At 47.1% G+C, this 14,840-nt stretch overlaps 1 protein-coding gene across 1 annotated transcript in view; it reads left to right on the forward strand.

Annotated features, from left to right (window-relative positions):
- The window catches only part of ADAM19 (ADAM metallopeptidase domain 19), a 32,393-nt gene that overhangs the window by 3,971 nt on the left and 13,582 nt on the right, over nucleotides 1-14,840 (forward strand). The window contains exons 4-8 of the mRNA XM_032703153.1: nucleotides 9,056-9,134; nucleotides 10,200-10,276; nucleotides 11,894-12,086; nucleotides 12,532-12,597; nucleotides 13,940-14,011. Of these exons, the coding sequence (XP_032559044.1) occupies nucleotides 9,056-9,134; nucleotides 10,200-10,276; nucleotides 11,894-12,086; nucleotides 12,532-12,597; nucleotides 13,940-14,011 (487 nt within the window). The remainder of the gene's footprint in view (nucleotides 1-9,055; nucleotides 9,135-10,199; nucleotides 10,277-11,893; nucleotides 12,087-12,531; nucleotides 12,598-13,939; nucleotides 14,012-14,840) is intronic.

The following is a 14,840-nucleotide window of genomic DNA, read 5'->3' on the forward strand; positions in this document are numbered from 1 at the left end:
AATGGTCTGACAGTTTCAATTCCATTAGTGCCCTTCATGCTAAAGTAGACTGAAAAATTGCTTTTGCATTAAGGGAAATGCAGCCTCCTCTCAGGCATGAGACAGCAATGCTGTGTGGTATCATAGGGTGTGATGTATATTTAATTCAGCTGAAGCTGCAGGAGATTAAGGTAGATAGAAGGATTCTGGTCTGGATGCTGCCCCAGAGCCCCTATGCCCTGTGAGTATATTAGTTTCCAGTGGAGGAAGAGCAGCTGGAAATTCAGCTCAAGAAACCTGTTTGTAAAAGTTCTGTCTTGTACTAGTTCTGATGGCAGTACATAAACCTAAATAATATTCAGAGTATTTTAGAGGAAAAACAGGTTTTTCTTAGCCCTATCTGCAGTAAAGCCTGAAATCTATGGCTAATGGAAGAAAAGTACATCTTACAAGATTTTTCCTGTAATAACCCACATAAGTTACAGAGAATTTAAATGCTGCAAAAGGGAGGTGCTTTTGACAGGCAGTCATGCACCTGTGTAGAACTAAACAGAAACAGCTATCCATTCTGTGTGTTTTGGCATCTCTCAGCTGAGAAAATAGAGACCAGGCACCACGAGCACTGCTAACTCAATCCTGTCTAATGGAGGAGAAATAGCTGTTGCTGATGACAGTGGTACCAAGCCAGGCTCTGAACTGAACATGGAAGCAGCATAACTGCTGATGCTGCTGGGGGTCTCCTTCCAGGACTGTCAGGTCTTGCTTATTCTGCAGTTGCTATGCAAAGGTGAATATTTCTGGCACAGTGGAAGCTGGCAAGGGAAAGGATCCTTGCTGAGTTAATCCATTTGTGCTCCAAGCATGATGACGTAGCCTCCAGGTGCCTCGCGGGAGCAGTGCCGTGCTATTTCCAGCACAGAAAAGCTCATTGCTGGTGTTAGTAAACAGAATTATAATAATAGAAGGTTTCTATTGTGTTTATTTCCTGAAATGCATTTTCATTCATTGAGATGTATACACACAGGGTTAAGCCTGTGCACACACTTCCACTGCAGGATGGATCTCCCTGCTAGGGCGGGTGAAATGCAGCAAGTGGTTTGGAGTTTTCTGTTTTTATTTTCTGTGGCAAATGCAGGTGATTCATAGATAGCAGTGTTTCACGAGGGAGTCTTGCCAAGCCCAAAGTCCTTGCTCAAGAAAGATGATGATGCAGTGCCAAAATGCAAGTCTGAGCTTGATTAGTGGAGAGGCTCCACTTGTCAGAGGCTTGCAAAGGTGCAGAAGTAATGTAGAGACACTCAGATTGAAAGTGGAATGATGAGGTCATCCCTGGGAGCCCTGTGGATGCTGTTTATCAGCATCCACAGAGCACTTCTAAGTGAAGACAAACTGCTTTTCCTTGTTGAAGTGTGGGGCAAGGCAGAGCCCAGCCTGGCTCCTCAGGTTCCCAGCCTGGGGTTGCTCCACAGCCCCCAGAAGCTCATTATTGCACTTGCAATATTCTTACAGGGAAGCCTGGGATTTTAGCTGAGCTTTGGGGTGCTGAGTAGTTGCAGCATCCAGGACTTCTGTGAAGAGTTTGTTGGGTGCCCAGACAGTGGGAGAGAAAGTGAAATCTCCCAAGTGGGAAGCGTCCCTTCAAAGTTGTCTAAAGTCTGTCTGCTCCTGGTTCTGAGTTCACATGGAAGTGGGCATAAGAGAACTGCAACTTCAAGGAAGGTACTTGGGGCTTTTGAAATTAAAATAAGACCCAGAGTTCTGTGTCATTTAACTGCTCAAGTTGAGAAGAGTTTCTGGAAACCAGCTTTGCTGCCAAGGTTAGTGCTGTGCTCCAGCTCTGTTCCTGGGCTCATGACAGGGGTGTGAACACACCTGCCTGACCCCTGTTTTGCTCTTGTATCCACATCCCAGACTCCCATCACTCAAATCATAAAATGATGGGCATAATTTGGGTTTGGTTGGGGTACGATTTACCCAATGGTTCCCAAAGCTAGAAAGGAGATTTGCCAAGCTACTAAAACTGCTCAAAATTATGTTCTTGGGGGATTAGGCAGCCTTGTTACGCATTCACCGCTCTCCTTATGGAGAGACAGAGCTGATGAGATTGCTTTGAAAAGTGGGGGAAGTGGCATAATCTGTACAGCTTTGGTAGGGATGCAGTAGCTTTGGAAGAAAAGTGCTGGTTTCAATATGTGGAAGTAATGTTCACACCAAGCCTGTGATTTCATATTCCATATGAAAAGGACATTGTGTTCATCCACAGAAGTGAAACACAGGAATTATTGCATATCTTGCTTCAGAGCTGTGCACAACCTTGTGTTTTGTAATAAGCTCAGCACAGATCTGCATTTGGGCTTTATATATTTACAAATACAGTTATTGCATTACCATAATATTGCATTATTTCCTGCTTGGGATTTTGATAAGAAAACAGAACCACACTTTAGTTTCAAGCAGAGTTCATGACACTAGTTAATATTTCTGAATAACGACAAAAGTATATCCTCCAAACGACTCAGGCTTGTTTTAAATGACTCAAAACCATGTCCTGCAGCTGCGGGATTGGAAGGCTCAAAGCTGCACAAACAACAAATATATGGAGAGATGCCTATAAAGCAGATTTAAATTTGGCTGGGGCTTAGGAGCGGAAGAATCTGAGTTGCAAACTTTGGATGAAAAGTGACTTTTTGTAAAAGGCATTTGCATTTGTTAATAAAAAGCAGCTTTGAGCCAAACAGGGAGGGGATGCTGAGAGGCTCTCAATGTGTGTGGCAGCAGTGCCTGATGTGAGCCTTTTCTTAGTGGAGAGCTCATATTTGCACAGCAGAAACCTGCATGGAATTTGTCTTTTAACCTGACTTCAGGAAAAGTATGAACAAGACTTTCCTCCCTGTTCTCTTCCACTTTGTGTCTCTCATGGGAAGAACAGACTTGGGAAAGGCCCTCTCAGCTGCCAAGGGTAGTGGAGGCTTCTCCAGGGGATGTCCCTGCCTGCAAGTGAATCCTGTGAGCAGCCTGGATTTTTAGCTGCCTATTTTGGATGCTGCCTGCCCACAACAGCCGTGATGGTGAGGGGCACTTGGTGGCAGAGCCCCAGAGGAGATGTGCAGCAACTGGCTGAGGACACTGCAAAGGAAGTCCAAAGCTCATCTGGTCTGATTTGGGAGCCATCCAGACAGTTTTTTTTTTCCTAGGCAACTGGCTCTGATAGGAAGTGGTATCATTCCCAATCTCTTCTAGCCCCACCTGGGTAGGGGATGAGCACTCCCACTCCACTTGATGCTCTCAGCAGTGCAGTAAGAGAACTGTGTCACTTGTATTTCACTGTTTCCTGCTTTTGCACATTTCCCAGGACCTCTCCTACCAACTGAGTGAGGAAGAGGTGAAGTTGCTGCCCATTTCCGAGCAGGAAGGATATATGAGATTATTCCACTGATGGGTTACACATCATCAGTGTCTAATGGTCTTCCTTCATGGGGAGGGGGTAAGGGTTGTGTAAAAGAAGGAAATTGAGTTTATCCTGTTCTACTGTCTCTTGTAGTCATTAGGAAAACAGGGGTGGGACCTGGAAAGCCATAGCTACTTTTCAGCCTCCTGATTCCCTTGGATTATTCAGTGATTCCTCTATATGGGGCAGAGAGGAAGAGACGAGGAAATGGAGCCTTTTAAATCTTTTGTGCAGTGACCCATTATCAGCCAGTTCTCCATTTATTTTATTTCCTTTTTCCTCTCTGGGCAACTTTTATGGTTCCTGTTGGTAAGCTGAGGGGCTATGTGACAAATCTTGCTTGGGTCCTTTAACATGATTTACACAGTGAATGTCACAGATGATGCAGATGGCAAAAGGGGATGGAGAGTCTTTAGACTGTGAGGTTTTTCCAGAACCTACAAATGATTTGTTTGGTTCCATCTCAATAGCTGGGAAGCTACTTTTTCCTTCCAAACTGCTGTGTTTGCACAATAAGCATGTTCTTAGCAAAAGCTCTTGAGGAAGGGAGCTTAAGGGCTCCAGGATTCATCTGGATGGAACTCATAAAGAAAAAAATTTTGGATTTCATTGGTTTTATGAAGTCCCAGGTTTTGACTGGAATATTCCAGAAACTTGAAATCTCCCATTTCCCACTAGTGATGGATATGGAAAGCAGACCTGCCTGGTCATGTTGTCATGGGTCATGTGTTGGTCATGTTCAGCTTGGGGTCACTTCAGTTTTTTGATAATAAATTCTGACCTTAGGGAACACTTAAGTGACTGAGAGGTTAGAGTTCAAATTCCCCTTCTTAGTCTACTTGGATCCTGCTGAGAGACAATGGAGTGGGACCACAAATTGTAGATGGAAATATGATGTCTACAGTTTCTTGGGAGAATCAATTCCCTCCACCCCCAGATGTTGGCAGCCTGGCTGGACAGATTTATTGTGATTTGAGGAAAGAGACAGGGAAAGAGATGTAAGAGACTGAAAGCTTCACTTTTCTTGGTCTCACGATTGAAAAATTAATGTTGATGTTTCTCACAAGAGCTTCATGGACCATTTGGTTTTTGGTTTTGGGGAGGAAATAAAAACCATGTCCATCTCCTGGATACTACTGGGTGTTTTTAAACTGGCAGAGGTCCATGCAGACTAGCCTTTCTGTAAAAATGAACACAAAAAAGATTGCCAGTGGGACCAAATTATAAAAAATCCTTCTTGTTCCTAATAGCAAGAGCACCAGAATGCTGCCAGGGCCCTCTGGGTGCCTGTGGGTGATCTCTGGCTGGTGGAACTGAGCGCATTCATGGTGGTCCACTGGGAGGGAGGGCTCTGAGCCCCTCAGGCTTGTGCTAACAAGTGATGTTTCACAGGCAATAGAAAACCGCTCTCATTTGTCGGGGAAATAGGGGTGAGGTTCTCCAGAGCAGCTGGGAAAAGTGCACTCCCTCAAGTGAACACGGTCATGCAAGAAGGGCCTCAGTTTTACTTCTGCTGTTTTTTAGGAGCATTTGGGTGTGCCGTGCAGCCCCTCTCCCCCCACTGCTTCTCTGCTCCTCAGCAGTGGCCAGATGAGCTGGAGGCTTGTTCTTGCATCATCCCCAGGGGTGCCACAGGGGCAGCTGCCTGCCAAGAAAGCCCTGCACCCTCAGCCTGTCTCTCCTGTGCAAAACCATCAGTTCATGAGTGAAGTATGTGACCTCCCTCAGCACAGAGCCAGGCTGCCATGTCCTGTCAGCTCTGCACGCAGGGCCCTTCCAGGGAGCAGCACAGCGGCACAGGGAGGAGGGCTTTGTGTCAGACAATGATATCATTGACAGGCTGGAGCAGGACCAAGATCCCTCCACGTCGGTCATCAGCAGAAACAGTCCCAAGCCATCTGTACATTATGGCACTGAGCCACTCTTCCTTCGTTTGGCTTCCGTGCTTGTATTTAACCCGGCTCCCAAGGCTTTCCGGGGAACAAACCCTGCCAAAAGCAGGCTATTCCACCCTGAACTTGGATGCTGAGCTGGACCTTGGGGACTGACTGATCCTGACAAAAGCTGGTCCCTGCTGGAAAGGTGTGAAGGCTTCTCTAGAATATCCCAAGGGTCCCTGTGTAGCTTACCCTGGCCTCAAACAGGCTGCAGCTGCTATCGAGGTTTAGCAAAGGAGAGTACTCCCATCCAAACCAGGTTTTCCTCTGACTTCATCAATTCTTCATCCTGATAACTCCTCTAATGAGGGACTCTGTGCTGCCTTTTAGGAAGATGATGTGTGCTAAGTGATCTGCCAGCTGCCTGACTGGATCTCAGAAGGCTTTAGGTGATATTATTTTGCATCCAAACTCTTGCAGCTTCAGTGTGAGTTGCTGGAGAAGTGGTCACTGAGACTTGTAATGTAACTGAGAAGAAAGCATCAAATTGTGCTGTGTTTTCCAGACTTTCCTTCTCCATCAAGGAGGTGAGCTCTGTGCTCTTCTGGAAATGGTCAAGCAGTTCCATCAGTGCTTTGCAGGGCTGAGCTCTCCTGGAATCAGCTGTTCAGCCTGGCAGTGATGTTGTCCTGAAATGATGGCAGATGAGGTTTTGGAGTATGCATGTCTACCTCCTGTTTATCCAACAACTGGTATACACGGAGAAGAGGGTCAAGACTGGCTGGTAACTGTGGTGCACTCTGAGGTGGCAAGAAGGCTTGTTTGCTGTTTATTTACAGTTTGGTGAAAGCTTGGTACTAGCTGAGGAAGTGAGTTGGGCTGGGAATGAACTTTGACAGGCTCATAGTGAGATAGGACCCCAAGGGTGTTGCAAGATGTCCTGTTGTTTTCCTCTTTCCTCACTGCCCTCCTCACCACACACTCTGCAATCCACTGTGACAGCCCTTCTTAGCAGTACTGCAAGAGCCCCAGGGCTTCCCTGCATTAAGGACTGGGAACTGTCTTCCAAACAGGGCTATTTCAAGCTCATTATAAGAAACTGGACTTTTCATAGGAAGCCTGTGGTGTAGGGTAGGATTCAACTGGTGGAGAGAGCCTTGAAAGTTGTAACATGGAGATGACACAGACTTTCACTTCAGCAGCTGTGTAAGTGTCCCTAAAAATTCAGGCAGAGCTCTCAGCACCTTAATCTACTCTAGAAGGGGCCAGAGCCTGAGTCTGCAGATAGGAAAAGATGTGCACACACCTTGTGTTGTGTGGCATCATCCTGTGCCCTGAAATCTGGTGTGCTGGGCTGTGGTGCTCAGCATGGTTCGGTTCAGCACCAGGGCTGGGCAGCAGTGCCCTGGGGCTGGACAAGAGTCACAGCACTGAGGAGTCTTATGGCTGGTGCTGGAGGAGAGATAAAATAGCTATTCATAGCAAATGCTTTCCAAGAATAAAGGAGCAGGAAGAAAACATAAGCGTGCTTGTTTGAGAATGAGACAAGCAGGCTGTGCAGAGCCTCAGCTACTGTAAACCATGGGCTGGTGTCTGGCTGTAAGAGCACACACACACACACTGGTTTACCATCTGCTCTCCTGACACAGACCAGATACCTGATATTGCTCAAAACAATTTCCTTGTTAATGCAATCTGTTGATTAAATATTTGTTTATTGCACCCTCATGCTGCAGTCAGGGAGATCAAGGGAGTTGTGTTCTGTGGGATGGTGCTGTGGTGCTTATCTTCAGTTTACAGACCTGGGATAGCTGAACGCAGCAAACTCGCCTTCTGATCTCTGACAGCACCTAGTGATGAGAATTAACACATCAGAAAGAGGCAGAATTAGCTTTTCTGGGCTATGCTGAACTTTAAAAGTGGAGATAAAAGCTGTTATATTCCTGACATCAAATGCTATCAAACACAGCAGTGGCCCAGGGTTTTGCCTATCAGTATGCCATCAGTACTTATTCAGGTGTGGATGCCAGGTGGTCAAAGCACTTTCAAACACTTTGATAAAAGGTTCAGTTTCCTGTCGGTTCTGACCTAATTTAATTAGATGTCACAAGCACTCAATCCTTTATTTAAACAGAGAGGCTTTTAAAGTAGATTAGACCTGACTGCCACATACCAAAAGCCAGGGCAGATGGAAAAATCTCTGGGTTTGCTTCTGATTCTTCATCCAACCTAAAGAAATCAGGCAAAGAAAAGAGGAGAACTTTTTTTTTTCTTGCTTTCTTGCAGTTCACAGGTCTAAAACCTAGTGCATGGAATGCATTAAACAGGGATGTAGAAGGACTGAGCTGCAGCTGCATCTGGTAATGCATTGCCCAGGGTGCATGTGGCATCCTTGTGGATGGCAGATGTGGCACTCTGGTGGCTTGACAGCACCATGGGGTTGCTGCAGAAGTGTGTTTCATCGATGGGGCATGTTCTGTGATCCTTCTCCAAATTTTTGGAAGTCAAGCTATTGTTTTAAAAAACTGCTTTAAACCTACATTTGTGACTGCTGAGATGGACACAGGATATGACCTTCTTGGTTTGGCCCAGATTTTGATTTGCTGTACTTTTTTACATCACTGTTTAGCAAATGCAGATGTTTAAAAAGAAGGAGAAGGCTGTTTCCTCTGGAGCAAAATCAAAATGCTTTCTATTCAGTGCACAGGAGCTCCTTTTATAGACTTTTAGTCTGATACTGGGCTGAAGACAGGGAGAATATTGTGTACATGAGGATGACATGAACAAATTCAAATTCAGGAATCAGCATTTTCCTGGAACAAAGATGTGAATTGGCTTCTGGGCAGAAGTTGAAATGCAGATGCGGATTGGTTTATGATTGTACTCAGATTTGGGCACTGGAAGCAGTCTGGATTTAATCTGAGAACTCACACCAGTGCCCAGACGTGTCCTGAACTGGCCTGTGATGAGCTTGCTTTGAATCTAATCCCAGTATATCTGGGGTATAACTTGGCAATAGAGAGGAAATTGCACAGAGGCTTGTACCCATTAGGAGTCAATGATAATGTTGGGTTTCTGTTTTTTTTAAAAGTTGCCATGTAAAAATTGAGTTGTTCACTTGGAGCTGTTGGAATTGGATCTTGGTGCCTAACTGAACTCAGGGACAGGCTCTCTGTTATTGTTTTAATTTAATAAATGGCTTGAAAGAGCACTTAGATGGCTTGCTGCACCCTTTCAGAAGCGGATGTGCTCCCTGAGAAGTGCTCAGCTACTGCCAGGGCACGTAGATGGATGTGGCAAGGTCGGCTGTGCTTCCACCTCCTGACCCTGTGCCATCCCAGCTCCTCGTGCTCTGCACGGGGCAGCACAGCCTGTGGCACAGTCCTGCAGTGGCTCTGGAGCCACCAGGAGCTGCCACTGCTCCCTGGGGACACTGTGTTGACAAGGGCCTGGCAGGCAAAACTTGCTGATCTCCCAGAGCAGAGTGCAGAGATACAGCACAGCCAGTGTCCTGTGAGTACCTGCCTGCCCTCACAGGCTGCTGCAGTTGGTTTCATACTACAGGCAGAAAACAGTGACTGCCCCGAGTCCACAACAGTGGTTCACAGCAACAGGAATATTTACACTGACTGCAGGAAGAGCTGGATCTAGCTGATTTTCTAGCACCCCTACAAAGCATAAATCCATGCCTAAAGAAAGGTCTAACTGGCTTTTTTTTTCTTTTCTTTCTCCCCCTCCACTGTGTCTGCAGAAACCTCTTTGCACCAGGCTACACCGAGACCCATTACAGCCAGACTGGCCAAGCCCAGACCACCCCCCTGACCCACACGGTGAGTGCAGAGCGTGTTCCTTCCCACAGCTGCAGGGGAGACCAGGCAGGGGGCTCAGAGACATGGGGGAGGGAGGCTCTTCCTCCAGAGCCTTTCTTTGAGTGCACAGGTCCCCACAGCTTTAAGATGAAGGGGAGGGCAGTCTGGCTTTCTGACCTGGGAGGTTCCTGTGAGAAAGCTGCTCCATCCCCCAAAAATGGTAAAAACATCTTACTGTTTTGCTGAGCTCTGCTATGAGAGCCAAGGTCAGCCGCCAGCATCGCTCCCCTCTCTCTGGGTGCTGGGGAATCATTTTTAACTCACACTGCTCATCCTCTTGCTTTTAGTTTTGCCACTGGGCACTCCATGCTGGGGACCTTCCCAGCCTTTGGAAAAACAAGCCCCTGTGAGCTGGCTGCTGTTCAGTAAAAGTCCCATAAATTTCCCATCTCACGCAGGCCTTGGCTGGCTCTCTGCTGCAGCAGCACAAAGATGTGCATTGGTCGTGAAGCAAAAATAAGAGATAAAATCCCCATGAGATCATCTTTCCTAACGCTGCCCTGGGGTGAGGGGAAGGGATATGATGAATATGTTGGCGTTTCTGCCCCAAAGCCTCCTTGTCCCTGCCAGAGGCTGTCTTTGTCTTGCTGGGAGCCCCAAGACAGGGATTTACTTCCCCATTGCCCGTGGTGTCACCCTCTCTGGGGCTGAAGTCACGTCCTTTGGAGCCTGACCCAGGGCCAGCAGCCATCGATAGGCAGCTCCTGTTACAGGCAGAAAGCTTTGGGTCAGCCTTAGTGCTGCAGCCATCTCAGTTGCTTCCTTGGGGATCCAAAGCTCTCCGTTTTTACTGGCAACAAGGAGCTGTTTGATGCTCTGGCACAGGCCACGCATGGCAGCTGAAAGGCCAGATTTTCGATGCAGAGTCACAGAGATTTAGTGACGACAGTCAGCTGCCAAATGCAGCGGAAAGAGAACAATTACTGGAGTATTGGCGGCGCCCGCACGGGACTCAGAGATGCCTAAATATAGCTCGTGTCCATCCCCAAAGCTCCACTGCCAACCCTGCCTCCCTCTGCCTTCCAGGACCACTGCTTCTACCACGGGGTCGTGCGGGGCCGGGAGCACTCCAGCGTCACGCTCAGCACGTGCCGAGGGCTGCGGTGAGTGCCTGGTGGGGCCGGGGCTGCGGGAATGCCTCTGCCCTGCTCCTTGCTGTGCTGCCACCCGAGCTCTGCTCCCCAGCAGCCTGGCTGCCCTGTTTCTCTCTGTGTGGACAAAACTGTTCTTGAAGGCCACCCAGCCAAGAGACCTGGGCATTGAAAGGCGCATGTTGGGGAAAATGCAGGAATTGGGGTGTCATTAGTACCAGCTCCTGGCCCCTTCCCCCTGTGTGCTGGCAACGTGGGCTGCTGCAATCGCTGAGTTTAACTCAAGAGTCCACTGGAGCAAAAGGCTCCTGTTAGTTACTCAGGGCTGCATCTGTTACAGGCAGGGACAGGACTCACCATGTCCCAGCTCAATATCTACAGTAATGCAGAAACCAGCTCCTTCTCCCAGTTTCTCACAGCTGGCAAGTTTGTGTTTTGGGGCAAAGTCTTCCCAAGTCTGAATTTCCTCCTGGATTATCAGCCTGGCTTTCTGTTTTCTCCCTGGGTGGTGCCAGCGTTGTGTGTGTTGTGCATGTGAAACCTTTGCTTTGGGAGTGATGGAGTCTGTGGCAGGAAAAGAGGGTTTTTTATCCTCAGCCAGGAGTAAATGAAGTGGTTCCTTGCGACCAAGGAGCTGCATTCATTTACACCAGCTCAGAGTTTGTTTCCAAAACATCACACAGGTTTTATTGACATTAGTGGTCATCTGCTCTGGAGCGCTGATTGGAAGCTGTGCTAATGGGACTGGCTCCAGCCAGGAAACAGCCTGGGCCAAAGCAAACCTGAGACATCTTCAGTAAATGTAGCACAGGCCAAAGAGTCCAGTGAGATAAACAGGACAGTGCAGCCACCTGTGGCTTGCAATAAATAATCCAAAAGCAAAAGCAGTCACAGGTGGGCTGTGCTTCTGTCAGCCTGTGTTTTCCTAGGCTCTGCTTTCCAGCTGCAGAGGGACAGAGATGTTCAGTGTGCCCAAGCAGCAGGGTTCCTGCATCCCTGAGTTGTCAATGTCTGCTGGCAATTCTTTGACATTGTTAGAAAACTTCTGGGGAGGCACAGGAGCTGAGCACACGTGGCTGTTCTCACTCTGAGCCTGCACAGGGAGGTGTGCTGCCCATCGAGCCACACATCTTCTAGAAGGCATCAAACACAGGTTTCCGGCTCTCCTGGCTGTAACATGCTTATTGAGAAAACCATAACCATCTGGCTACATGCACTTGCCTGAGGAAACTCTGGTTTTTCTGTTGACAAATAAAGTCTTCACATTTATCAGATCAGTTCTGTTAGAGGCAAATTTCTCCTATTGGTTGAAAAGCTTCCACTGCCCCTAAAGAAAAAGCTGTATATTAAAAAAATGGTACTTCTCAGGTTAGCACTGTTGCAGCACATGCTCCAACAGTCCCTTAATGTCTGAGGCCCACTGAATACACTTTAGTATATGGAAGCCCAGGGATTTCCCCCTCTGAACTCAAAATATTCCTATCCTTTTTATTAATGAACTGACTGGCCTGGTAAAGATAAGTGTCTTGCCAGGGTCAGTTGGGAATTCAGCAGCAGCAGAAGAAGGATTTGTCTCCAGTTGCTGTGATGGTAATTAACTTTCCCTTTTATTGCTTCCCGTTTCAACAGAGGACTTATCGTACTGAGCAGCAATTCCAGCTATATCTTGGAGCCAGCCCCCAACAGCTCAAACCAGCACTGGATTTACAGGGTGGACAACCTGAGATTGCAGAGAGGAGCCTGTGGCTACCAGGACACTGGGGATGCAGCTGAAGACTGGCTCAGGGACTTCACAACTGGGATGAAACCACCACACCAGAGGGTGAGGGGCCTCAGCCTGGGTCCATGCACGATGCTCCAAATTGCCCATCTCTTCCCAGCCTGTGAAGCCTGCCATTCTCTGGGAACATAACTCAGAAAGTGAAGGGAAGGAGAATATTTGAGAGGGTTTGTAGCAAGCTGGTTGCAAAATAGCAGCTCCAACAGGGAAATAAATGAGCGTTGGGGACTGTTGTGGGCTGTAGCTGTTCCTGCACAAATCTCTGCATCCAATGCGTGAACAAACAGGTGGGCTGAGGACAGGCACGTGGGCACTTGCTGTAGCTAAACTGACTTGTGATACTTGGTCACATCTGGAGGTCCCTGTGTGTGATGGGGTGGGGTGAATGGCTAGTGAGAAACGAACTTGGAAAAATGACCTGTACATATGTTTTTTGAAGAGTTTCTTGGGGTGTATTGGAGAATAACCTGTGTTGCTGCTCCTGCAGGTGAAACGGGACACTCTGCAGGCTACGAAGTACGTGGAGCTCCTGCTCGTGGCTGATTATGCAGAGGTAAGGAATGGGATCATGTTTATACCGATGGAGCACCATCCTACCTGCAGCATCTCCCAGGGCAGGGAGGGCAGCTGGAGCTCAGCAGGTTTCCTCTTGCCATCCCAGTGTTCCCACCCTCACCAGCAGACAGGGAGAGCTGTGTCTTGGTCACTTTTTTCCTAGCAGCCATGACCCCTCTGCCACCACCATCAGCCACTGTTGGCCAGGGGAGATGCAGGATGTGATTTGGAAGAGGGAGGAGGGTCAGTTCTGGCCTCCCAAGGCAGCAATAGTTGGTCCTAGTTATTGATGGGACAGACTGCCTTCAGCACAGAGGAACTTGGGGGTTTCCAGGCATGATGTGCTTCTAACTCTGCAGCACACTTAATCTCTACAGAAGATAACCATGATTATGCTCTGCTCTGAGCTGGTAGCAGATACATAAATAGACATTTTTAAGGCTCCAGATCACATAATAGGTTTGGAATAAGTTGAGTGAAGTCAGCAGTCCCTCCCCCATCCCCAGCCTGGATGGCGTGCCAGACACCCTTACTGACAGTGCAAACCACACACTGTTTTGCTGATTGTTAAATCTCCAGCACAGACGGGAGTCAGGCTGGTCCTATCCATAATTTACAACTTGAAACTCCAGTAGGGAAAGCCACGTAGTGCTCTGGGCTGTAATTCATTCTGAACAAAACTAAAGAGGCAGAACCTATTTTGCTTTCTCTATTAGGCAGCAGGACACGAGGGAAACTGAGAAAACACAGGAACTGCCATATGTTGTTCAGCATTTTTGATTAGATAGGCTGGGGCAGACAGCCTCACGTTGTTGTCATTAACTGCCCTTACTTTGCTGTGTCCCTCATTGGAAGAAAAGTCCCAGGTTTTGTCATCTGTTAACCAAAAATCTAAACATTTTGCCAGTGTAGTCCTTTGAATCAAGCAGTTTGCTAAAATTAACTCATTAATTGCCAGGTGGTTTAAACAGACAAATTGGTTGGATGAGTGAGATGTGATGAGCCCTATGGCAGCCTTGACCTCAAAGATGAAGTCACACATTTTACCTGGCACCTTTTTCAGCTCTTTGTCAGCCCCTGGCTCTGGGGGCACTGATAAGTTCGGGTTGCTCCACTGTATTACTGCCACTGCTTGAGTAAAATCCCTGCAGTGGGGTGCCAGGGATGAATTCTATATATACATCTACAGGTGGGCTTTTAGTCAGATGTACAATGAAGGGAGACTTTCAGGCCTCACTTCATAGTTACCTTCTTGTTCTCAGAGTAATGTGACTTGTCTGAACACATTTCAGTTCTTTCTAGTTGCCTTTGTGCTGCTTGACATGTTCGGGTTTTTTCAGTTTCAGAAGCATCACTTCAGCATTGAAGCAACAAGGCTTAAATTAGTGGAGACTGCTAATTACGTAGATAAGGTGAGATTGGATGTGTGTGAAATGAGGAAAGCAAGGCCAAGATCATGAAATGTGAGAATTAATTGTGACAGAGGAAGACTGGCTTCTTGGGAGAGAGAATAATGTTTTGGCAGTTCCAATAACTTGGGGAGTGGAGAGCATTTGCCAAACAAATGTGTTGGTGGACATCAAGAATGGGGTGGGAGAATCTCCATTCCTTGCCTTGGAGCCAACATGAGCATCTTGTGTTTGATTACATCTCTGTATTATATCTGTTACCTAAGTAATGCTTTTTGACAAGGGCCTAATGTATTCACTTGAAATGGTAGAAAACCTGGGAAGTAGAGCTGGAAGGAGCCTCCAGAGGTCATTCTTGCACTGGTACCCAGTGCTGATGAAGTAAACTTTTCTACTTTTCAGATTTACTCCCTTCATATTCCCCTTCTCCCCTTAAACTCCTTCCACCACTCCCTTCATGCTGCTGCCCATAAATACTTCTCCTGTTTGTACTTGATGTGGGCAGCAGATTATTTCCTTCCTTTTTTTCAGGAATTTTGACATATCTGAAGATAAAACATGATGTCAGTCTCCAGTCTTTGTTTCTCTATATTATGTCTGTCATTCACTGAAAAATGAAAGTTCAATGTCTCTGTTACAGTCAAGTTTAGGTTTGTGGGTGTTTGCACATTTCTCTCTGCAGAGCTATGGCACTAAGTTGCAATGCATTTCCAGAGGGAGTATCTTCTCTGGACGTATGGATTTCTAGTAGCAATTAGCAGGGTATATATTCAAGATTGTAAAATAAATTGTAAAAGAAATTTGTGGTGCTTATTTTATGATCTCTTTTCCT

The sequence above is a fragment of the Chiroxiphia lanceolata genome, chromosome 15 (assembly GCF_009829145.1).
Source record: "Chiroxiphia lanceolata isolate bChiLan1 chromosome 15, bChiLan1.pri, whole genome shotgun sequence".
Classification (NCBI taxonomy): Eukaryota; Metazoa; Chordata; class Aves; order Passeriformes; family Pipridae; genus Chiroxiphia; species Chiroxiphia lanceolata.